The 25,493-nt window shown below is 36.0% G+C and overlaps 1 protein-coding gene across 10 annotated transcripts in view; it reads right to left on the bottom strand.

Moving 5' to 3' along the window:
* The window catches only part of LOC139982453 (uncharacterized), a 564,762-nt gene that overhangs the window by 264,262 nt on the left and 275,007 nt on the right, over positions 1 to 25,493 (bottom strand). Inside the window, exons 2-5 of one of the 10 annotated variants that reach the window (XM_071995346.1) lie at positions 15,751 to 15,818; positions 14,020 to 14,310; positions 5,747 to 6,928; positions 861 to 1,177 (exon numbers count right to left, since the gene is read on the bottom strand). The exons of the other annotated variants lie outside the window; for them this stretch is intronic. Coding sequence (XP_071851447.1) covers positions 861 to 1,177; positions 5,747 to 6,928; positions 14,020 to 14,310; positions 15,751 to 15,811 — 1,851 coding nt within the window. The 5' untranslated portion in view covers positions 15,812 to 15,818. The remainder of the gene's footprint in view (positions 1 to 860; positions 1,178 to 5,746; positions 6,929 to 14,019; positions 14,311 to 15,750; positions 15,819 to 25,493) is intronic. 10 annotated transcript variants of the gene reach the window in all.

Here is a 25,493-nt window from a genome sequence, read left to right as displayed (position 1 = left end):
AGATTCAAGAGGGGTACATTTTCATGTGATTTCTATATTATAGCCAAGTACATCTCTAATCTTTCAAATCTGACCAAATTTAATGTTTATCTGGCATCCATTGTTTCATTACGAAACAGTTTCATTGCCGTTTTAGCATCTTATACTAATAAGGGCTTTCCAATATCACCGTTTCCATGTTGAGTGGATTTTAATTTCATTTATGACAAGGTCTACTGAACCCATCATATTAAGTAGTTGTCATCAACCCATCATATTAAATAGTTGTCATGGAAAATGATAAGCAAGCATTTTCTGAATATATCACAGAAGATCATACAACACAATATGATAAGATTCACAAGTTATGTCATCATAAATCCTTAATACATTTTGTATACATGTTAGGTTGGTAAAGTTATTCTGTAATTCAGTAATTATGTTATAAGTGTGTGTCTGGGGAGGGGGGTGGTAGGGGAGGCATCAAGTTGATGCATAATGGCAAAGGAGGGAATTGAGTTACTGTGACAATTGTGACAGCAAAGACAAAACACATTTATGTATTAGAGCTACTTTTACTTGACTTCAAAGTAACAAATTAGAAATTTGGTATTAAATCAAAGATGAACAACTTCATTATATAATTTGTAACAAATGACTCTTATAGCAGTTTTCTTTATATCCTCATTAGGTATATTTGGATTAATCAGTCTTGAGAGCCTGCCAAACGCAACGAATCTTTGTAATAGAAATCTAAACAATGTGAGTAGCAAAGTTGAGTAACACATACGGAATAAATTAAACCAAGATGTAATGAACTTTTAATACTTAAGAACTCATTCTCTTGTGTTGAGAGTATCAATTCACAAATTGAAAATTACCTGATTAGCTGAAGCAACTTCAAGGACTTGTATGGTAGACCTCTGTAACAATTTGCTATCATGTGGTTTAATGGCAATGAAGCCTGACACCAAGTCCTTAACTGACTGCAGGAATTGGTCTGATTTTTCTTCTTGTTCAAGCGTGCAAAGTACAGCAAACTGACGTCCCTCTTTGGTTTCGCTCAGATGTTTGATGATGATGTCTGCTGCTGACTTGTTGAGTCCACATGCAAAGCGATATATATACTGCAGGTCAAGTGGGTTTATGCTGTTCAAGGTTTCTTTTACATTGATCGATGACGCTGCTGAAGCCGCTCCTACAATCCAAGCAGACATATTATACTGGATTTAATGTGTATAGTTTATTGCAGGCATCATATCAAGTTGCTGACACATTGCAATAGTGTATGTTCCATTGTCTTATTCGTAGAACCAACTCTTCCTACAATTTAGAAAGTAATCATTGTATACATAATTATTTCTAAAACTATCATTCACAAGATGTATGTTAACGATGTGTTGTTTTATGATGTTGTGACATCACACACTGTCATTAAAAACATAAATCAGGGATGGATTCAGGTTCAAGATTTGTGCTAAGAAGCAGACAGAATGACATATAGTATTAACGGTCTATCTGAGGTTCAGAGAAGGGTACACTTTGCCTGACAGAAACTCAGAAAATTTGTTAACAAGTAATGTTATATTTTGTGAGGCCAACATACTCAGAATTAGTAACAAACCTACACATACCTTCATTACATGCTTAATTGATGCAATAAAGGTCGAAGCACAGGCCCAGTGATATTAATATAAGCCTGAAACCTGCCTTCATTGCATGCTTTATTGGTTGATTTAGATACTCCATTAATGTAAGTTCAGGCCTGTGTGACAGTGAATAGTGACCCTAAACAAGCCTTCATTACATGCTTTGTTGCTGCATTGTAAGTACTTACAGGCCAGCGTGGCAGTGAAAAGTGGCCACTAAAGCCTGCCTTCATTGCATGTTTCATAAATTGATTTAGATCTTAGCACAGACGAATGTGAAAGTGAGTGATGTTCCCTGCAAACTGCCTTCATTACATACTCATTACACTTCATTATACTTCATTGCAGTGTGAGAGTTAATAATGACCCTAAACCTGCCTTCATTACATGCTTTGTTACTGAATTGTAAGTACTGATAGGCCAGTGTGACAATGAATATTATACCCAGGATGACATAACACATGTGGGCAATATCAACATTATTACTCAACAAATGTAGGTCAGTCTGACTGGTTTACCACAGTAATCTCATTGCTTATGTTACTTGTCCAAATCGTTACCATGTGAGGAATTAATTCATCCTTACCAAAAGTAGGGTCAATTAAGGTCCATTCATAAATGCCTAAACCAACTTTCTGTATACTGGACAAGTCGCGAATGCGATTCGAGACTGATCGAGTGTAAAGAGAGGAGAATTGCTTCAGGATCGAAATGTTAGACAAACACTGGTTTGTTGCCGTGGCAATCATGAAGTCATAATTAAAAGAAATGAAGACATGGTGTACATTGCCATGAGTTTATGCAAATATGTTTATGGGCAAAGAAATGTTTCAAATTGCAAAGAACACTGTACAGTATATATAGCCTACTTTCAATCAGCTACAGAAGTAGTACTGTATATGTTTTCACACACACCGAGTCTCAATACACACTGTACGTACTTCTTAAATCATCCAGCTAAATACTTTGAGTAACATGAATGACTTAGGGATTAATTTTGAGCTTAATTTTGAGTTAGAGTCAATGTCAGCAACCTTATCGAGGTGCTTCAACGAAGAACCGAAGCGTAAGGCGTCCAATGTTGACACTATAACAGAAGAAACCTTGTCGCTAAGCCTAGCAATAACGTAAGCACTAGGCCTACTACTAATTCTAGCAGTAACGACATGACTGACCAGGGACTAGGCCTAGCGATCTTTCAGACTCGCAATAACACTGCGGTTACTACAAGTCCAAACCTGTCGAACAATCATACAATGGGGCTCGGAAGCTCTTCATAAACTGCTCATTCTCAGGCCAAGTAAACGTTTATTTGAACGGTTCATCTACCGAATAGGGATAGACGAGTTCTACTCAAAAGAATGTTAGCAACAGGCAACGTTGCTATAGCCTAACTGTTATAGCGTTTACGGACTTTTCAGAACACACAACTCAGCATCTGTTATTGCGCAATTTGACCTGGTAGGTCAAAAATAAGTTTTAAAATGTTATCTTTAGAAATTTGTTCATTTGTTCTTATTTAACTGCCATTTCCCTCCATTTTTGAGTGTTTGAATTGAGTAAACTACCTAAATTTAAGACTTAAACGATACTGCTTCATTCGTATTTTTTTACTCTTAATGTTCGTCGGAAGAAAATGCTGTTATACACGGGGTGACTATTACGAATTCAGGAAAAGATCAAGGGAGGCATAAGGAGAATTAAATACAGATCAGCAAAAAATAGCGAAAAAATGCCGTTTTCTAACATTTGTGAGGGTCATTTATGAATGGGGATAAAAACGAGGGTACCCGGTCTTAAATTTGATTTGAGATCTCCAATCACGTCATCGAGAAGGGCAGCTATCGCCTCGGTCCGCTCAGCCTCCTCGATGACGTCATCATCGGTCTCAAATCAAATTTAAGACCGGTTCCCCTCGTATTTATCCCCTAAATGTAATATGAAGTTATCAGCGGCCAAAAGGAAGAATGAGTCAATTATGCATCCCTGCTAGATGTTTGCTCACATTGCTTAGTCGTAACAATTCTGCTTGTGAGGGGGCACAATAAACAACACAGAAAAATAGTCAGAGGTCATTAGGTAGATATTATAGAGAAAATATTAAATTGGATGCAGGAAAGAGTGTATTTCTCTCAAACAGTAAAATTTGTAACATCCTTTAACAGACCTACTTGTATTATTTTGCATTAAGAAGTTCAAGTGTTGTAACAGGCCTCGATAACATTGCCCATCAATAAGGACATGTCTGAGTTGTATAACTGATATACATCGCTATGTTCTAGTGAGTGTTCTTCAATGGTCTATTCAGGTCTATTTCACAAGGCCAGTAAAGTAATTGAATAAAATGTAACATTGTCATATCCTTGATTCCATAGTCCAACACACTTACAAACGCCATTAAAAGGGGCAAACAAAGTTAACTTTTTGAGACAAACGGCATTTCAATTCTTGTTTGGAAGTAAGATTCAAATTTGGAGTGGTATGGCCTGAACATGTTATTACAATGTATAAAAGGGACATTCTGATTCATGGTTTCAGGCTATTAACACATTTATTTTATGTTTTTAGATCTTTAGAATTGTTTAAAGTTAGTCTTTCTTTATTAATATGGAGTACAACCTTAAGTTCCTTTTTAGTAACAGATTACTGTGCACATTTTGTTATACAATAAATGTGCATATGTACTATTACTATTGACCTCAGGTAAGTTAGCAAACATATTTAAAGATCATCAGTGTTGCAGTTCTATAATTCTACTCTGCTAGAATTGGTTACAGTTTTGAAAAATACTTCCCAGCATATGACTCTCAAAATTGTTAACATGCTTTGAATAACAATTTCAGAGATAAGAGAGAATTTTCAGAGGAAATACATTAAGATGATTTAATTTCTGAAGCCGTGAAAATAGTATTTTTGGTTTGTCTGACATTAGGTTTTGCCGGTGTCACATGTTTCACTCTTACAATGATAACCAAATTGCAGATCCCTTTAACTGTTATTGATAAGCTTCTCTTCTTGTCTCCATAAACTAAAGTTGCCTAGGATAAAGATAGTCACAGCATATGTTTGCGTTTTCAAATTTTGTGTATTGTTATGGTGATAATTTACCGGGTCAAATCTTTGCGAGATGAGATGTTTTCAAACTTTAAAATCTTCACTTTAATACGTTTTTGATTATGTTGACTTTATATATAGTTGAGTACTACAAGGAACATGTAATCATTTATATCACTGCTGCTACTCATACTTAGGTACAAACATGATTTTTTGGGCAAATACTACATTGCTCTTTGATAACGGTTTGAAACATAATAAAGAAAACACAAATCTTTTCAGACGAGTTGCATTCACTGGACTGTCACCAGATGCATGTAAAGACTTCTATCAACTATAATAATTTATCTTTGTGATACGAAAGGTGATGAGGATCTGGTTTTGATATTTACTCGCATAGTTTTGATCTTCACCTCGGTAAGTTTGCTAAGCAACTTTAGCCACAAGAAAAGCATTTTGACAATATGTGGGGATAAGATTATTTAACTGACGAGTACAAAATAATGTGGAGCATATTTCTTCTGATCCTGAAGTCACTGGTTTACATTTCTTACTTGTATTTGGGTGGGGTGGGGGGGGGGGGGGGCTGCATCATTTTTTCCTAGTTCGTGTTTTGGAATGAGAACAAAGGTAAAGTATTTTCAATGGTTTCACATTAACAGCACTAGGGAAACTCATGCCCATCATAGAATACCCAGATGTGTACATTTCTTGGTAGATACAGTGTAGTGAGCTTTTTCCGACATTGCCTTGATCTTGCTGAAGGTATCTGTAAGTTAAGACACTCTGGTCTTCAAATACAACAAACATAAAAGTAAAAAGATCCAAACCCAGATGTGTCTTATGTTGAACTGGGTCAGCTTCAAAGTATGACTTTTTGCTTTCATTGTCACGCGTGTTGTATGAATGTTCATTTACATACCCCACAACAGACAATATGGGTGGGGATACGAGGAGCATAAGCTGTTTTACCTATGTACATAAAAAGACATCATACGAACGATACTTCCATCTCTTAAGTTAACTTATTATCTTCGGTATCATTATCGGTACTGAAGACTTACCTTCACTAAGAATCCAAGCCAGATGATGAGAGGCATAGAACTCACAGATGATTTTGTGCGACATTCGTGCTTCTATCAGATGTATACACTGCGAAATGTCAAAGACCTCTTCCTGTGCCAACATCCCAAGATCAATATAGTAATCATAGAACTCTTGTCCAAGTTCTGAAACTAAATATGTCGTCTTCCATGACAGCTGTTGTTTCCTCTGCGTGAGGCCTTCGAAAGCAATACGGTACAGTTTAGCTAGTTTCGTTTCAAAAGCAGGCACCTCAGTAGTAGCACCTTTCTTGCTTTTCATATGGTTATGAAAGCATGCGATCAGATATTTGAAAAACCTCGTTAATGAGTTAAAAACCTCAATATTTTGACTCTGGTGTACTGTGTGAGCAACCATAGTGAACAAGAGAGGGACCTGACAGAGATCTTTTAACACGGGGTTTCTCTGAAGCTGTTCTTCGATCCAATCTGCCAACTGGACATTATTACGATCCACCACCTTCAAGACATAGTTTCGACGTTCAGCAACCCCAAACCCTGTCAATCTGAAACTTTTTGTCTCGGGGTGTAATCTAGGCGGGAGGTTCAATGTCCTGGTAAGTATCATTACAATACTATCTTGAAACATTTTCATCTCAATGATAGAGGAGATATCTGTTTCGGTTTCATTCTTGTCAGGATACTCGTCATAACTGTCAAATATCATGACAACAGACTCTTTGTATACTCTGAGGATTTCCTGAATGCAAGCTTCATCCATGTCTTCATCTTTGGGCACTATGAAATTCTTTATGGCAGTGTATATAGACTTCCCACCTACCAGTTGCCTCAACTGGAGATATATAAGTATTTTTACATCTTTGAGAGGAGATGTAGGGTTCTTAGTACACCAGTCATGGAGATACTGTAATCCAATTGTTGATTTCCCATACCCAGGTTCCCCCTCAATAATCTTTCTTTTTGACTCAGTTTTGGGGCTACTCAGAATTTCGTTGTAAGATTCTAACGATTCTAGCACATCAGAATTTTGCTTGGAATCACCCTTCTGAGCCACATAGTAAATACCACCCTCAACAAAAATACTATCAACACTACGCTCGTTCATGGAAGGATACGGCTTTGCTGTTCCGTATTGCTTTTGATAGGCTATTCTCGAATACTTGTTGAATTTGTTTTTCTTTTCTGAGAAATAGAGAAAAACACAAAGAGCATTGAACACTTTGAAGGATTCAAAGACATTTGTAACATACTTTTGAAAGAAAACTTTACATCAGCTGGGTTCAAGGGAAACGCGGGTGCATTTTAAGTGTGCATTCGAGCTTATATAATGTTTAATATCAGTCACCAATTATGTCTAGCGTACTTTCGACAAATCCCCCATTTACAATTAACCGCATGCAGTTCCCCAAATCCACTAGTTTGGATTCAACCAATCAGTGAATAACTAACATGTTTATTTATGAGCCGTTGATTACACGCTCAAAGTTTTACATTTTTCGACTTTAATTCCACCATATGAAGCTAGATTTGAATGAAAAAGCTAGTTATGTATGTCGTCATGGCACCGTGGGGTCAATAAGATTGAGAAAATCATAGAAAAGGACGCAAAACGCTACTGTAAGTTAAATATCAAACCAAGAGGTACTAGTCTATACCAATAGCATTGGGCATTTAACATAATTCTTTCATCTCACTCCATATAGTGCGGAACTGTTAATGTAACTCTTGAGTTATTTTCATGCAAGGTTATACGTCAATTAGCCTACCCACTCGATATAATATTAAAATACAGACAGTCATTTTAATTTCCTCTTTTAACTTAATAACGACATTTCCCGTTACAATTCATTATGATCATTTCCATAACGCATCCACATTACCAATGAAACCTGAATGCCAAAAAAGCATTGTGGTTTCGATGATGTAACATGAGTTATGTAGCATGACTCCTATGTGTCAGGTAACATGACATAATGTAAAGTGAGGGTGTACAACATATTTAACCTTATTAATACAGTGAAAAACAGTGTGATGTATATACATTCACAATGACACATGCTGTCCTGAAAAAAACCGTTGACCTCAACTACAGGTGTCTTGTACTAAATGTGATATATCGACATGCTAAATATGACATCTGTCATTGTTGAAACTTACGACCATTGACCTTTGGTTACGAATAAGTAGAGGGATAAACAAATAATGATATGCACGTTTCTGCTAAAGAAAAAATAGTAGGAGGAATACCGTTAAAGGAGGGAAAACTCGCGCACAAAGAAACGTCTGATGCCGGAAATCTGACCTAGTTTCGAATGAGGTGTAACAGCACTGTTAGACACCACACCTAACAGAACTGAAGTACTGCATTGCAACTAGTAGCCTACAGACCCATCCACAAACACAGGTGACCGCAAACGTCTTGTTAAAATAGACACAAGTGCAGCATTTGCTTAATTATATATAGCTTACAGTAGGCCTAGGCCTTACGAGCGTAGAAGTACGAGCGTATTATATCAGTCGTAGGCAGCTGAACCAGATCGTATATTTATGTGATAGAATTTAGCTTAGGCTATAGGCTAAGCAGAATAACGAAACTAAGTTTAAAACACTTCAAATCTCTCTCCCAGTGGATGTTATGGTTATCAACCAAAGCACACAATGGTTTCCTCTCCTGAAAACGTTACTTTCCTCCCTAAACGGTTAACAATTTACAACAGTTTCTTCATTTACTAGGCTTACGATCTCTTTCCACATTTGTCATCTTTGCTTTCCTCCATTTAAATTGTGTAAAGTCCTTACATCTGAACACATTTTGGGGTTCTAGCATTACTCAATATTAATTTATGAGGTTTAAGTTGCTCTGATGTACAATTGAGGTCGTCTTTGACAGCCAATAACTCAAACGCCTGATTATTTTTCTAGAAGAGATATGGTACCACCTTGTATGTAACAACATATTTTACAATAGTAAAGTCTTTTAATTAAATGAATTGAACCAGAAACAGACAAGTACACAGCAAATATTATTTGTTCATATGCCATTGAAATCTGCACAGTATTGAATTGAATGACCTTGAAGTACAATACCCCGGCTCAAAACATGTTCAACATCAAAACAGGCAACAACGTTTTTAAGTAAACTAAACTCCACAAAACAAGGTTTTGTAGCCTAATTTTATATATTCCTGTTGTATGGGTATACTTAATAAACATCTGTAATAGAAAGGTAGTATGATGTATAACTGCATTCAGTTTCATTCCAGATTAAATAAATATTCAAAGAAAATCTATTGTATATATACTATTTTTTTTTTCAACTGCAGTTATAAATGGTATTTTACCTTCACAGCTAATGGCAAATTTAAGGTGCAAATGTTTCGTTCTCCAGTGTTAATGAAAAAGGTCATAGCCGCACATCTTTTTGCACAAGATGTGAATGATGTTTACATTTGTGATATGTGGATATGTCCTATCAGTATTGTTTTATGTTGTAGGTCATTTGGTCACCTAATGTTCAGTTTTTAAACATCAAGTGCAATATCCTGTCTAAATACCATATCTGACATATGTAACGTTACTACTAAATTACAAGAAACTTGGCTATGCCCATCATATACATGACATAATATTTTGCATGTTATTATGTTATGTTGCTAATATATTTGGCACATTTTGACCAATCAAATCCTCAATGTACTTTTACACAGTATAATTAGAGTTTGATGTATCAAAGCAGAGTTAATGATTACAGTAATTTAATATATACAATATCATTTACAATCATATTCCATTCCTATTGACATCTAGTCCAATTACTAGTGACTGATATGGTCCCAAAACGCTAGAATCTATTCAATTATTATATGAAAATGTTTGTTTAAAAAAGTAATACAGGTTATGAAAAAAATATTTACACATTAAATGAAATATATTTCATTATGTATTAGGTGACATATACTCTGTTAAAAATGATATGGGAAACTTGACAGGTGGATCCATGTGTGGAGAGTGAAGTTTATTCTTCAATATAAATCTCAGTGAAACTCAGAAATGAAAGTTGAGGGCAATCCATCAAACATCATAAGAAAACCAGAAATATGTTTATAGACCAACTGATGAATGACTTGGTCTGACCCTGACTGTAAGACCATAATGTGGCATCCAATTTCACTGCGATTTTTGTTTCATGCTAGAACAGGTATAACATTACAAAAAGGCAGTATCAAACAAAAGTGTATATTTTCATTTCTGCCTTGTTTAATCATCATTGTAACACCAATTAAGATCAAAGTGGTGCAGTAACTCGTACATGAATATTGTTTTAACATTCTTTTTCACAGATATGATAATCGTAAATTCAAATATCATCTTGTATATATTTCGTAACTTGAAAGTTTAGTGGAAAGTTAGTCAGATATCTTTAAAAAAAATAATGTGAAGGACAAAGATAAGTGTATTCACACAACTGCGCTGATGCCTTTCACCCCTAATTCTAGAACCTCTATATTGACCTCTCTTCAACTAACACTATGACCAACATTCTTGGTCTCACATTGTAAACTGCAGGAGAAACATCATGCACATAACTCCAAAAAACATGTCGATTATCTCATGAACACTATGAATACAATACTCAATGAACACCATGGCCAACTTTGATGATCACACATATCTGCACTGGGAGGAGAAGCATTATGAGTATCCACAAAATGGACCCAGACAGATGACTGACCCCTTGTTGACCTTTGACATAAGACTTGTTAACAGTCCATATGACCAACTAATCAAGAAACACTATGACCAAGTTTGGTCATCACTGATGTGTAAACACCAACTTGACTGGTAAGAGCTAAAATGTTGATTGAAAATAGCTTTTTTGATTCATTAATATCACTTTGTTTTTCATTAGAGATTTTTTATCAAAATTGACACATATCAAATCAGGCAAGTTAAGCTAAGAGAGCACCTGTCAATATAATATTCAATTGCCATACGCAGTCAAGTGTTAACGTACAGCCCAGAGCTATATCCTGCCCAACACTTTCTTCTCCCTCTCTTTGAAAAAAAAAATCAGCCTTTATCCACTTATGACACTTGATAACAATTTCTTGCAAATGTGTCGTTAAAGAAAATATACACTGAACCATATTCATTTGAACTATATTGGAGTCAACAGGTACATAAGACTATTAACTAATAACTACAATCTCCCAACCCTTAAATCCAGTGTAATGCCAATCTTCTGAAGGAAAATGATTCCGTACGTTTCACACTGCACATGATGGAATCCCAATTCTGTTGAATCGACCAGTTCTTCCTTCCTTAAGGTACACGTAATGTATGACATGTAGGCTGTTTGCCGGTATGGCTTGTTGTCTGGCCGCTCTCCTAATGCAAGCAAATCATACCGCTGAACCATTGTGAAGTCAAGAGCCTTTATATCCACTGTTAGTGATAAGACATGTTCCCCTATAGAATGTGAAAGCATGGGGGGAGAGGGAATTGTAGGGGAAATGCTGAGTCATGTCTAAGAAAATGCAATACCATGAAATTGTTAGTAACTGCATATAAAGCCTTACAAACAGTACATGCAGCATGGACTAGGAAATTTTTTAATTTAAATTTTAAGTAATAGTTTAGGAAGGATTACTACACTCCAAGGTTATTTTTATACCAACCTTGGTGAAGTTATATTCAAAATAACCTTTGTTACCTAAGGGTACCAACCAATAGGCTAAACATGTACAGATTGGGTGTTGGGTGGAAGGGGGCTTTGGACAACCACCTCAACAGTCTGGAAGTTCAGAGGAAATCACTTATTCGGGGTAATCTCACTCAGTCTGGATATCACTTGGACCGTACAACCATGTCATTCAAGGAACCACCAGTGAGCTCTCCCACTGCTGAAATCGTACTATCACTCTAGGAAAAAGGGGGTGGGTGGGAGTGTTAAATGACCACAAGCATGTAATTTTGGCCAATGTGAACATATTATGGTTAACTACACAATTGTACAATCGTTGCAAGTCTGTAACAGAGAACTTGTCATAACAGGGTGGTTTAACTTTTGTTTCGGTCACCTGCATGTTCAGATGAGATGACAGTCACAGTGAGAGAATTGAGCTGTAATGACAGAATATAAAAAGAAGGTTGAAATATTTACTACTAGAGCACCACATACTATCCTAAATAACTGTTAGAGGGTTGTTATGTTCTCTGCGCACCCGACAGTTTTAATCTATTTTACATATTTTCCTATAAACTTAGCTAATTTGGTTTTCTGCATTACTGTAATGAAGTATTGATGCTGGGAAACAATGCAGCTTGTACAGTAATACTGTCATGTCTTTTGACAGAAGACGATAACCTTCTCTATTCAGCTGCAAAGTATGTGCTCTACTTTGTCAAAGTATGCATTTATGTTTCCTTCATGTTTGCTGAAAATTTCCAAAATGATTGGTGCCATGGAGGTCTAATTGGATCAAAATTGTAGCTGATGACAATCTTGAATTCTAGCTCATATAGTCCCGCAACTTTTACTAAAATTAAATAATTAATTTCTTTACAAATGATGACTTTAAAATGTTTGTTCTGGATTGTGTTCCATCAGGGAACTGCTACTTAGACTGGCAGCTCCCTGGTTCCACCTTTTTTGTTCTACTAGTATAACGTTAAAAGTACCGATGCTATTTACAAACGCAACCCACTTACAAACCCACACTGTATACAGTATCGACATGTAAAGAAATGACAAGGCACACATTAGTACTAGGTGGACAACCCATTCATAATAAACTTTTCGAGGCTCTATTGAATCTGACAATTGTTGTAACACTTATAATTATTCTAATATTTTCTGCTATATTTCGTGGTTAATATTTACTGCATCTTGATTTTTATGTAGTTGAAATAACAATGGCTTCGGAAGAAAGCAAATTCACTAGCAATTTAACTGCTTCAATGACCCTCAAACCAAAATATACAGCAGCCTAACCAACATATTATTGGAGAAGGGTTATTCAGCCTAACTGAGAGTCAGGAGGCTCGTAGCATTGCCAACTGTACGTATTGTACTTACATTACTCGTACTCTCCGAAGATGCTTCACTTCACCAAACGCTCTTGTCTTCTGCTGTCGTCGATTTGTACAATTTAATTCTTTTGATACGCAAGTACAATAGTTTTGCAATTACACGTAAGAGGATCTCTACCGTACCTATCCGACTTTTTTATCTCCACCGAGCGAGCTCATTACTGTATGCTATCTTCCAGGGAAATTACACACACACAACTTGATACTGTTTGTAATTAAGCACTAGTGTGCAATCAATGCATACAGGCTGCAGTCAATACACACAGCACAAATTACATAAGCAGCGATGGACATCTCAGGTCCAGCTAAAGATAAAAAGGTATCACATTTAATTACTGTCTGCATAATTGTGTAACGAAAAAAAAATTCACTTGTAGGCAACGGAAAGTTTACTTTTTGTAGAGGGCGACACGCGGTTTGGGGCATGTCTTCAATCCCTTCAAGCTAAAAAAGGAAATTTCTAAAATTAAAACGGAACATTTCCACAAATTATCATACTTTCCTTTTTTGACGTAGGAGTACATCGGCTGCCATAAGAAAAAGAAGGTTTGAACAATTTCATTCTGACTCGGAAACTCGTACCATTATATATGAACACGTGACATTCAGAGTAGTATGACATGTGCTTACTTTCAATGAAAACGCACAACGCAATGAATAAACAAGATCACTATAAACGCTTAACTAACTGACAAATATGAAGGAAAGCATACACGTAACTTTTTTGATTCACAAACTTTGAATACCGCTGCAGTCAAAGTTTTAATCTTTAATTTATGTCGTTCGTTCGTTTCAACTTTGTTTCTATAGTATTTTCATGTTTTGCGTCCCACAATTTCCTGTTTCTGTCGCTCATTTGAAGTTCAAGCCGCATTTCTCCTTAAATCAAAGTCACCGATCTGTTTTTTTTTTTTCAAAGAATAGAGTGACTAAATATGTAGGGACTTATTATTTTCTAGTTAGCGTGCTTTTACATACAAGAGAAGTTTTAACATTAGCTTAATTATAATACTCCGAGACATTTTTTGTTTCAATATGGTTGTTCTTGTTTTCAAACGTTCACCTTTCATCATGGAGAGTCAAGTTAGTCAAGCATATCGGTTTCTATGGAAATGAGAATGAATGTTATTAAAGCTAAGTTACTTTAAGCATAATATTTGACATCTAGAACAGATGGTTACCTTCGAGATCCTGATCTTTCTTTGTTTGGGAAGTCTTTGCATGGAAAGACTCTTGTATTCTCTCAGCAAGACCAGCTAGCTTCAAGTCGTGTAACATGGTAACAAGGTCTGTAATACAAGTAGAAGCAATTACACCTCGACTCTCCATAAGGTTCACCATCATGTATCCGGGTGTCTGGGATCTGTTGATGATATCAATCTCTCCAGGTTTTAATCCAAGCAAATTTGATAATTTACGAATCACGGGAAGATCCAGATGATCAGCTAGGTCGTTTTTGAAACGACCGAAACCTGCGACATAGAAACAAATGAAGGCGATGCTAAGAGATTCCTAAATGCATCTGTATGTTGTCTCTATTTTAACTTGCATGCTAAGTAAGACATACAGTCATAGTTACGTCATGGAAACCAAATCTATAGGAATGATCAACGACCTTCCTCCCCGAAATAAAAAAAAACTACATACAAAAAATCAAGATGTATGAGAAAATAGTTTGACTCAAATTACAATATAATGTTAGATAGTTTGTATGCATGTCAGAATAATACTAATGCGTACCGCTTCCACATATTGTCGATGAGTGGACGTTGTTCGTTTCCTTTTTTACCCATGTTTTCCAGATGTTCCTAACTATCATGGGGTTAGTCAAAGATGGCATTTTGTTTTTGTCTACTGTCTTAATGCATACTTATTATTAACACGACATAAATCAATGACAACATTTGTATCATGCGTCACGTAACCCATGTGGTTAGTAACTTATATCATTAGCAGTTGTAGTACCAGCCTATAATTATAGGCTATATCTGCAAATCGCTAGGTTTTCATCAGGTGGGAGGCAGAAATTATTTATCAATGCTAAGAAGACGTTTTGACTCAAATTGAGGTATACCCAGGTGTCCTGAATCTATCGTTGCTATCAATCTCTCCAGATTTTAATGCAAGCAAATTCAATAATTGTTGTATCATGAGAAGAATGGTCAGGTGGGTCAAGTTTGAATTAACCAAATCCTGCGACTTATTAATAACCTATTAATAAATTATAGAATTTCCTAATATTTAATCGTTCCATATGCAGTATGCAGCTATTTGTGTTTTGCATAGGATATGTCGAGTAAAGCCGCTATAAGTTTTCTACTCGTAGTATCAACATTGTTTTTTCAAACAAGTCTATAATGTCACCAGATGTGGCAAAATTATGTTGATAATGCACGGCCTATGATGCTCTCTCGTGCATAAAAGACTGTAATATTTGAAAAGTGTTAGCGGTGCTATTTCCGGCTATGGTTATAATAATCAGGTCTAAACGGATGTTGGAAGGTTGTGTTCATTTGAGTCATAGGGTAAATAAATACTTAAGTACACATGTATAGATTAAACTCAAGAATGAGTCCAAGTACTGAATCGAGTACTTCAAGTCTGTTGCTATTGTATTGTAAATTACTACATTAATTGTCCGTTTGAAAATAATCCTTTACAATGCAGTCCGCTGATCATACACGCATGTTAACTAAGTACCTCATCGAAAGGAATGTACTGACAGCCACTAACTTTCTTGAGGCACACTCAGTTATAAGTCTTAATATTTGTGTCTGCACAACGCACCTCCCACCTTGCCCCACCCCCCCCCTAAGAAATGTAACTATTTGTGGTATATAGAGTCTTGTTGGTGCAAGGACAGATACAACAATAGTTATGTAGACCGATTAGTTTCCCTGAAAGTCTCTTACCTGCAGCAGGGTTCGTCCCTGTGTCACTCCCGGTGCTTTGAGAGGGTTCCGCCTGTGCCATTATTGACCTGTAGATAAAAACTGAAATGTAAGTTTTTGACGTCACGGTGTCATTAACAACGAAATATGTAAGAAACGTCAGCTTGATACATTCACTTCATTTCATTAATTGTTTTATTTTAGATATTTATATTCTTATTTTGCTTTTGACTACTCTGTGTATTTTATTTCTTATTTCTATGTATATGATGTTTGTAATTAATATTATTTCACTATAACACCATGTAAAGTTCTGTGCGATATTCTTCTATGTAAAGCGCTACATAAATATGCATATAAATAATTACTATTATCTTTTCTGAGGTGAAAAGTTGAACGATATTTCATTAATCTAATCCAACCCGCCGCGACGAACTAAAATGAACGAATGTCAATAATATATTTGACATGGCCCCAACGTAGATTCGAGTGTTACCGTGGCAATTACATTGGCATTGAACGCACTGCCTTTCGCCTCGACACATCCGTATGGTGTGCATCCATATGTAATGGGATCAAGGGGTCCGCTTATGGGCTAATGATAGATCCTGGTGCGGAGACCCCATCTGTTCGCGTATCTCATAGGATTGCTTGTAGTTTTGTGAAACACATGTTTTGGACATGTTAGAATCCAATCGCAAATAAGAATTTGGGTCTCAAGTCGTTGACCTTTTACGAATTGATAGCTTAAGTCGAGACCTTGCCCCTATGTTCCTGCCTAAATTTACGGAGGACCTGTTGTTTTGTGCAGAGTACCCGTAGTTTGATTGAGTCTTTGCTAACGCTAGCAACTGTAAACACTGTATGGCTGAGAAATATGTTTTGTTAGCATTGATTTCCTAAGTAATTTGTTCCTGTCGAAAACGAGAAATATCAACGTTATCGTTATTACTATCGTTATGGTACACTAACATTCACAAGACTGATACTTGCAGTAAATATTTTGTTAGTAAATATGTAAATGAAAAATGAAATACTTTTTCCTTATCACATAAATATTTTAAAAAAACCTGAGATATTGGTCAATGGAAACTGTTTACAATGGTTCTGAATGGTTCTGCGTGGGAATGTTCCGTGGCATTTCCGATATGAGCTGGGATTTAGTAGCCTAAGTTGAATAAGACGGTATATCTGGTAGTATAAACTTATTGTCATTAAGAAGCATTATAATAGTCTTTGTGTTAACATTCCAGAGCATGCACTGTTTGCTCCATGGCAACGAATCGGGCATCGCGGGAGAAATAACCCCAGCCCCATCACATAAATTCATAAAAAGGGCGACTTTTCAATTTCTGAACTGTCCTTTTTGACACACCACACCACAACGTGGATCGATAACAAAAGAGCCAAACCAAGTTTTAAAGGTCTGAGGACGAGATATCCATAAATGGTTTACTTGCACAAGGTGTCAAGCAAAGTATCACTGTATAAATATGTGTATGTACTATTTCATTCTTATGATAACGGCATCATAGGAGAAATGTTTGCGGTCCTGCTCCCCTTCATTAAGTATATACACTTTATTATCGAGAGGAAGCAGTACGGAATTGTGACTGGATATCGCTTTTAACGCAAGAATATTGAGTAACGTTAACTAAAATATTAACATGCTATCATCGAAAAGAAAACAAAACTGAATGGTGATAACATATCGCTTTAAGACAAGCATATTGAATAACATTAACTAATTATATTGACATGATATCATCGAAATGAAACAGTACGGAATGGTGACTGGATATATCTTTCAGACAAGCACATTGAGTAACGTTAGCCAAAAATATTAACATGCTATCATCAAAATGAAACAGTACGGAATGGTGATTGGATATCGCTTTAAGACAAGCAGATTGAGTAAAGTCGCTAATTATATTAACATGCTATCATCAAAAGAAAACAGTGTGGAATGGTGACCGGTAATCGCTTTAAGACAAGCATATTGATTAACGTTAACTAAAAATATTAGCATGGTGTCATCGAAATCACCACCCGTACCACTCATACTGCCTCCACTAAACACATCCGTCTGTATTAGCCGTCGAAACGCCAGTAGTCTGGTATCGTCCAGGTGCTTACGACTGGCCACGATATAGCCAATCACGGGTTTATCTGCTTGGTTGGACAACGTTCGTGCAGCGTGTAGCGGTTTATGTCTTCAACTGCTCATAAAGTTTCAACAAATGTAACCAATTACAAGCGTGCGACTATTCATCTTGACAACTATCGTCAAGATGATGGTAATCACAGTCGAGTTTGAGGTGATTGTGTCTCATTCTTTTGCAGTTGAACAGAATAAGGCCGGTGTAGAAAGAGTCTGATCGACCCATTATCATTAAGTAAACAATAGCCGAACGGGCTAGTTCTAATATATTTCAAAATGTGGTCCAATGTGATATACCATAAGACAAATATCCCCTCCAGCCAATTAAACCTGAAATGTTGCTCTTTATATAAAAGGATGGTTTCAATGTTAACTTCGGGAATATTCACTACGATCCGTTTTCATTGAGATTTGGTGAAGTATAGGCAGGGAGCTGTCAGTGAGTTAGGTGTTTGCAATCTGTCATGGAAGTTTAAGATTTAGGAAACTTCAGAGGTTCCAATAGACCATGGAAACATCAGTGTGGAAGTTATTTTTTGCCGGTAAGGTACATGAAGGCAATGTTAAACCCAAGCATTATCCGTTATGAATAGAGGTGGACGTTATGTGGAGGTAAACAACAAAGTTTAAGGGGGAAAAAAATGTTCATATCGTTGTGTCAATCAAAACATTTATGTTATAAACGTGTAATATTGTTATATAACATTAGTATCTAGTATTAAGAACGGAATAATAGTAAAACAAGACGGAGGAGAAAGAAATAGGCACATTATACGCAGAAAGAACAGAAAGGATCCGTATAATAAGTTTGAAGGTTTGAATGGACTTGAACGATGGATGAATGTGTGATTGACACCGTATGTTGCTTAATAGTAATTTATGCTTGTCTCGACTCGGGACGAATAAAAGTTTTAAGACCAGAAAGATCTTATTCCGTAATTAAGACCACAGAGATTCGAGACTGAGACCATTGCCTCTACTTTATCTCGAACTCTTGCCCCGATTTAGCCCTCTTCAGCTACTATTGTAAATCGGTATTTGCTTGCAAGTTGTTGTTTCAAGTTCTTAATAAATAAATACATAAGTAGACCTCGATTACTCTCATGATACCAAACATAAATGTCAACAGTTTGTTAGCGTAAGATTTGACTGTGTAACCAACCTATAGGTAGACATAATTTGCCTGACAGTCATTTATATTTTAATGTCTAATATAAGATGGTATTTTAAAAACAAAATCATTTATTAAACCGTTCACTGGCCATAATGTATAAAAAGAAAGCCTTTAATTTGTTTGCTTGCTTAGGTTTCTAGTTATATATTTCTAAAATACACGTGGGAACGACAAATAGCTTAAACTGGCCTTGTTTGTATCCCAAACCGTGATTGGGATCCACAGGCCATAGACTACAGTACTATTATGTATTTCTTATTCTCTTGCAGCTGTTTTCTTTCGTTTTGTTCGATCACTTGTTAGAACATTGGTTTAAACTATGAATATTTCTGATATGAGACTTAGTATCGATTTCGGACTGACGTCTGTCCGTACCCAAACCCTGAATTTACGTTTCTGATACAACCTATATATAGCGACACAACTATAATCTTCGTAAAAATCGATCAATGGCTAGTCTATGACCAGATTGATCGCACTTTGTAAATATTTATGTGGGGAAAAATGATAAAATAAACAAACAAACATCAGTGGAAACAGGCATCTCTGGAAGTTTGCACTGTTGGTTGTAAGCAATGGGGACCAGTGTGGTTCAGTGTCCAGTGGTCTGGATATAAAGCTTACATAAACCAAACCTAGCACAGTCATACAATTCTCATTAATAAAACGTTGCTTCCAGCATATTGCAACAAGTGCACTATGGCGTAGCAAAGACACGGTAATTGCAGAAACTTAATAGAAGTCGGGTCAGTTCCGTATGCAGAAAATATTTTAAACTTGAACAATTGAAACCACTCATGCAAATTTGTTGCCATAAGGTGACAATAATTTTAATAGAGAAGTGTATACACAATGACGTCAGACGTAATATTTATATCATGGCAACCGTAACGAAGTTTAAGAACTTTATAACTTGTTTTTTTTGCTGCAGTAATATACGCTGCAATGAAAAGTAGAATTTGTTGTTCAATGATTAGTTCACGATATTTTGTATTGACTTTTTGTAACGGGAGGAGAATAAGGTACAAATCATATGCCTAGCAATCCCCATATTCCTTAATTCCTTCATTTCATTAGTACAATATATTAACTTTATATACTTCCAAGGGGTGTACTTGTGCAAGTACAGGTTTGTTTAGTTGTCCATATGTGTCTTACCAAACAGAATACACTTTTCCTATATACTGTAGGGCGGAGGAGGAGGGGGGGGGGGGGAGTGAAGTATACGTTAGCTCTCATAAAGACCTGTGATACATTGTTTTCTTTAAATTCCTAGACACGATCGTCCGAATTAGATCTTTCTATTCCGCAACCGGAATGTGAATGGACTATGTGTAGAGCAACAAATGGTAGACATTAGTGCATGTAATTATCTTTAACAAAGAAGCACACCACCACCTAGGTGAGTTCAAAATCAAGAGCCAAAGGAAATCACATACACACGTACAAAATGGAACAACTTGGATTCAAATTAACACTAAATCCGGTCTATCGTGTCTTTGTGTATGTGTAGGGGTAGGTGGGGGGTAGGTAGGGGTAGGTGGGGGGATAGGTTGGGTGGATTCCCTCTGTGTCAGCAAATCTTGCACAATACCCACTTCCCTTATTCTTTTATTCGTACAATCTATTAACCTTATTTAATTACCTAATGAGGGTTTAATTGGATGTCCTTTGTTCTGGTGTAAACATATCATTGACTCACTTACCTTTAGTTTAAATAATATGAAAGGATGAAAATCCTTTATTGTCATATTTATCCTTGATCGATAGCTCCGGTATCAAAACGTTCTGAAATTTGAACTGTTCCAACTGTTCGATTGAGGAAGTGGTGATGAACATACAATGTTATAGCAATAGCTCAAACCTTTCTAAATCTAAGGTAACCGTGACAATATCGAAATTCAATGACGAAACCAATCAGTATATAGTAAATTGTGCAGACATAAATCCCGATATACAAAGCTATTTCGAGAAACACATCCACTAGTGCATGTTTTGCCGTAATAGCCGTGTTAATACATGTCGAACAACTGATGTGCCATACGCTCTGATGTTAAGTACTTGGTTCACCTATATACTGTTTACTTTTATTTAAAAAAAACTGGTTCATATATGTCGTCAGTAGTAACATAACAATCTATTCATAACTATCCAACCGAAGCAGAGCTTATACTACTACAAAAGCAGGGACACGTCAGTTACTAAATGTATACACTGATGATGTAAAGCCTTTGTCCTTTGCTAAGTCTTTTCGAAATGACCTGCTTGAAGTAACGCTTGCTGGTTATGACACGCATTTTGAATTTGGAAACTGTTGCTAAATTGTTTTAACTTAGATCAAGTACTACTTTATATGTACCCCGTACATAATCTTACCGCGTGCCGACGAGCCACACGACTATTACTCAACCATCGGCGTATGCATCAAACTTGACCGAATATGGCAATGCGGAAGTGAGCAAAAGAATGTTTCAACTACGTGACGTGCTCCCTTGGGACACTCAAGCCTTGTGGTACTCCTTTAATGTATTGCAACTATTCCTCTCCTGTAGTGTGATGAAGTACTCGGTTTCTAAGTAATATAGGGGGGGGGGTATATGGGTAGAGACTCGAGGACACCGTTGCATAAACTACAGTAACAGTAAATTCTGAAATTCATATGTATAATTGTCAATACAAAGTACCTGTCGTACATTTTTTCGCAATGTAATAAACAAATTAATACATGCAAGAAGTAATATACCTTATCGAATAAAACACGACACACCAGTGACGTGCATTAACAAACCCTATTACGACACAGCTATTATGTAATGCAAAAGTTACCTAGCAGCGCACTAAACTATATACGCATTGCGTCAAGGAGGACACAGCGCAGCTATCGATTAAATGCGTCAGCCCGCGAACCTTACGCTGCGACGGCCTAGTGACTGCACAAGTAGTTTATGCAGCGAAGTCGCAGAGTACATCAAGCTCAGCTTCTATAATAAAAATAAAGGTGCTTCCAGTAACAGTATATTCCACAACATATGTCATGAACGTCATAGCTACCACGTTCCGCCTGAACAATTGAATCTAGCTATGTGGTACATTTACTGACGTTTACCGCAATTTTGTATGAAAACATTGTCATTTTGAGTACATTTTACAAGCAATTGAACGCAGCTAAACAGGACTGTGCACAAATGTACACACATAAGAGAAGCAGACGACATGATTCGTTGTTCCGTAGCAACATATGTCTCCTTGCCGTTTTAGCACGTAATCAAGAGCGTATCATATGCTTAGAGTCACCGTCATAAGTAATACGATAGTAATACATCAAGTCATTTCTAAATGTTAGGTAAATGTGAAAGTATCGAAATTCAATTACAAAACCACTAAATATATCCAAATTGTGCAAACATCAAACCGATATAATACAAAACTATTTTGAGAAACATATCCACTACTCCATGTATAGCCGTGATAGCCGTGTTGAAACCTGTCGTACAACTGATGTGCATTATATTCAGACTTGAGTATTATATACGGTTAACTTTTATTTGAATATTTGTTCAAGTTTGAGTCATATCTTCAGTTAACGTAGTAACATAACAAATCTATTCATAACTATCCAACCGAGGCAGAGGTCCTACTGCATATACAGTGGCATGGAATCGTCAGTTACTAAATGTATACACTGTTTACGTGAAAGCCGTTGTAACGCATTTTCGAATTGACCTGTTTAAAGTGACGATTCAGTGACTTCTTAAAGATTTACCGGGGCTACATCTTTATTTTTTATTTTAACTAATCTCATGGTTAATTGATAGATCACCGAAGATTGAATATGAAGAATAAAGAATTTGTATACATCATTTCAATCAGAAGAAAAATTACCAAGTGCCTCATTTCAATCAGAAGACAACTTTACCCAGTTCCACTGTTAGCTGTTTAAACTGTGCCTGATCCTTCTCCAAACCAAGGCTATATTTCCTATAGTCTTAGCAAGTTTGATTTGTTTCATGGCAAAGATTAAAGATTTTTTCGAGATTATATGAGGAAGTATTTAGAACAAACTTAATTTAGCAGCTTTACCTTATTAATATTCAACCGGCAGCAGAATCCGAGTAAGAATAATATTTCATCCGAGTACTTTTGTTTTCTTAAATATGCAGAACCTAATATATACAACTGCTTCAGGTGGTCGATACAAGTAAATAATATACCAGTCGAATATGAAGACCTGGTTTTTGCCTTGTTATTATTTGTCAAATTTAAAATGTCTTAAAATAATGGGTTAATGAGGGTCTAAGTGTACTAGTAATACTACAATATACATGCTACGAATTGTTCCGTACTTTAGCACGTCCATCGCTTATGCTTTCTCCATCTTCGTACATCCTATATGTGCTGTACTTGGTAACATGATGGGTTTGTTATACTGCTGGAGTAGAGACGCATGAGTACGGTGATATTACAGAGTAATAAAAAAACTATTGAAAACTTATAACGACTACCTACTGTAACGCCAGTATTACGAAACTGTTTGGTTTACCATGGAGCTATGTTTATAGCTCAATGGTTTTACAGATATAGTCTTAAAGTACTTAAAGTCACAAACGAGTACAAAGTACTTTGAATCGATTACAAGTACGATACTTAAGCATATGGGTGCGGGTACGAAATGATGATAACCGATGATACAATTAAAGTTGAACGTTAAATACAAGAGGATATTGTAAGCTTCTATTCGATTTTGACAATTTCGTCGACGTTCTCAAATATCTGAGCACAGGAGACGCGTGAAAAATATACCGTTTTACGAAAAAGAAACATACTACGTAATAGAAAAATGTTTTTCTTTTCTTACTTGTTTCCCTATTATGATAACTTTTAATTTTCTTAGCCTATTAGCCTGTTTTACATCTTTCCTACACCTGCAACCACGAGGGACAATATAACCAAATCGGCTCAATTTGAGGGTTAACCGGTTAGTTATTTCATTGTTAACCAGTAACTTCTTTCTCATGCTCATATGTCGTTTATGTGATTAATAATTGCCTTGAAAACGTTTTTTTTTAAATACTTTTTTATTTTGGTGCAATACAGGACTATGTATCATGTAGGAGATCTATTTGATGATCTCGGAATTTAATCTAACATTAACAGTGTTGTGTATAGTGCATTACTTTTTAAACGATCTTTCAATAAAGATTGCAAACGTTCGTCTATTTTTTTTATGTCATGATGTCATCTTCTGATAAAATTGTTAGGTTCTGACTTCACAATGATAACAGACGATGAATGTTAGTCATGGATAATTCGTCATTCGATGTACAGAGGATATGTCACTTGATCGAGGTAAAACTATATTCTTATAAACGAGTTAAAAGTGTTTAAATTTTGGTAATTCAGACGCCTCTTTACTCTAGCAATGCACTATTTCCAAAAATTGTAGTCATAAGCTACATAAGACACCTTTTTCTATTAGAAACGGTCAAAACAAACACTTATCAAGATGCTGAAATTGTACTGTTGAGGCAGCAAAAATTATGCAATACTAACATTTTTTGCCTCTGAAAAGACACAAATATGTTAATGATATATAGACATGGCACTAACAGCAGTCTCAGAAGAAAGAAAAAAACACCAATTATGAAGCAAAAATACAAAATCATCAATTTTGAATATTACAGATCGGTATATACCTGCTTCTCCAAAAAAAAAACACATTGAACACTGTCTTGACTGCTAAATATTCACAGAGAACTGCAATGTATGGTGAGAGACATTGGGTAAATGTAGTTTATAGTTCAGAACTATAAAATGTGCGGCAGAAAGTTTTCAAACAATAATTGCAGCTTTAAGTGATTAACGTTTGGTAATATTCAGTGAGAAAGGGTTTTGGTACCAAGTTGAATATCGAACATGAATGTCGTGAATTTAATGTTAAGCTTGCCCACTCCTTAATATTATTGACAGTGAATGATCCATTATAGTTTACTTGAGTTATTATTTGTAAGAAGGTGTAACATATTTGTACACATTCCGACATAAATGTGAAAGTTCTTACGCCTCACATATGATAGCAACACCAGAATACAACCATGTAGAAGGTGGTTCCAATGTGTTCATTTAATTGCTGGATGCGGCCCGCAGCACATTATAATCTGATAATCAAACAAGAATGTTATGTTATGCCATACTCAGTCTCAGTTATAAATATTCATAATACCAACACACTACATACTATGCCTCTTCTACTGGACATGGCCAACTTAAGTACTTATAATGATATCCATGTAACATACTACTAAACATGCAACATACTACTAAAATAACATATTAAAAAAACTACATCTAGCTGATATTTATCTGGGAACACCACACATGCATAACTATTGAGATGATGTGCCTATATAAACACTAGCATACCATTATATA

The sequence above is a fragment of the Apostichopus japonicus genome, chromosome 16, assembly GCF_037975245.1.
Source record: "Apostichopus japonicus isolate 1M-3 chromosome 16, ASM3797524v1, whole genome shotgun sequence".
Taxonomy (NCBI): Eukaryota; Metazoa; Echinodermata; class Holothuroidea; order Aspidochirotida; family Stichopodidae; genus Apostichopus; species Apostichopus japonicus.
Note: the sequence above shows the minus strand (reverse complement) of the source record. Positions and strands in the feature narration are given on the sequence as shown.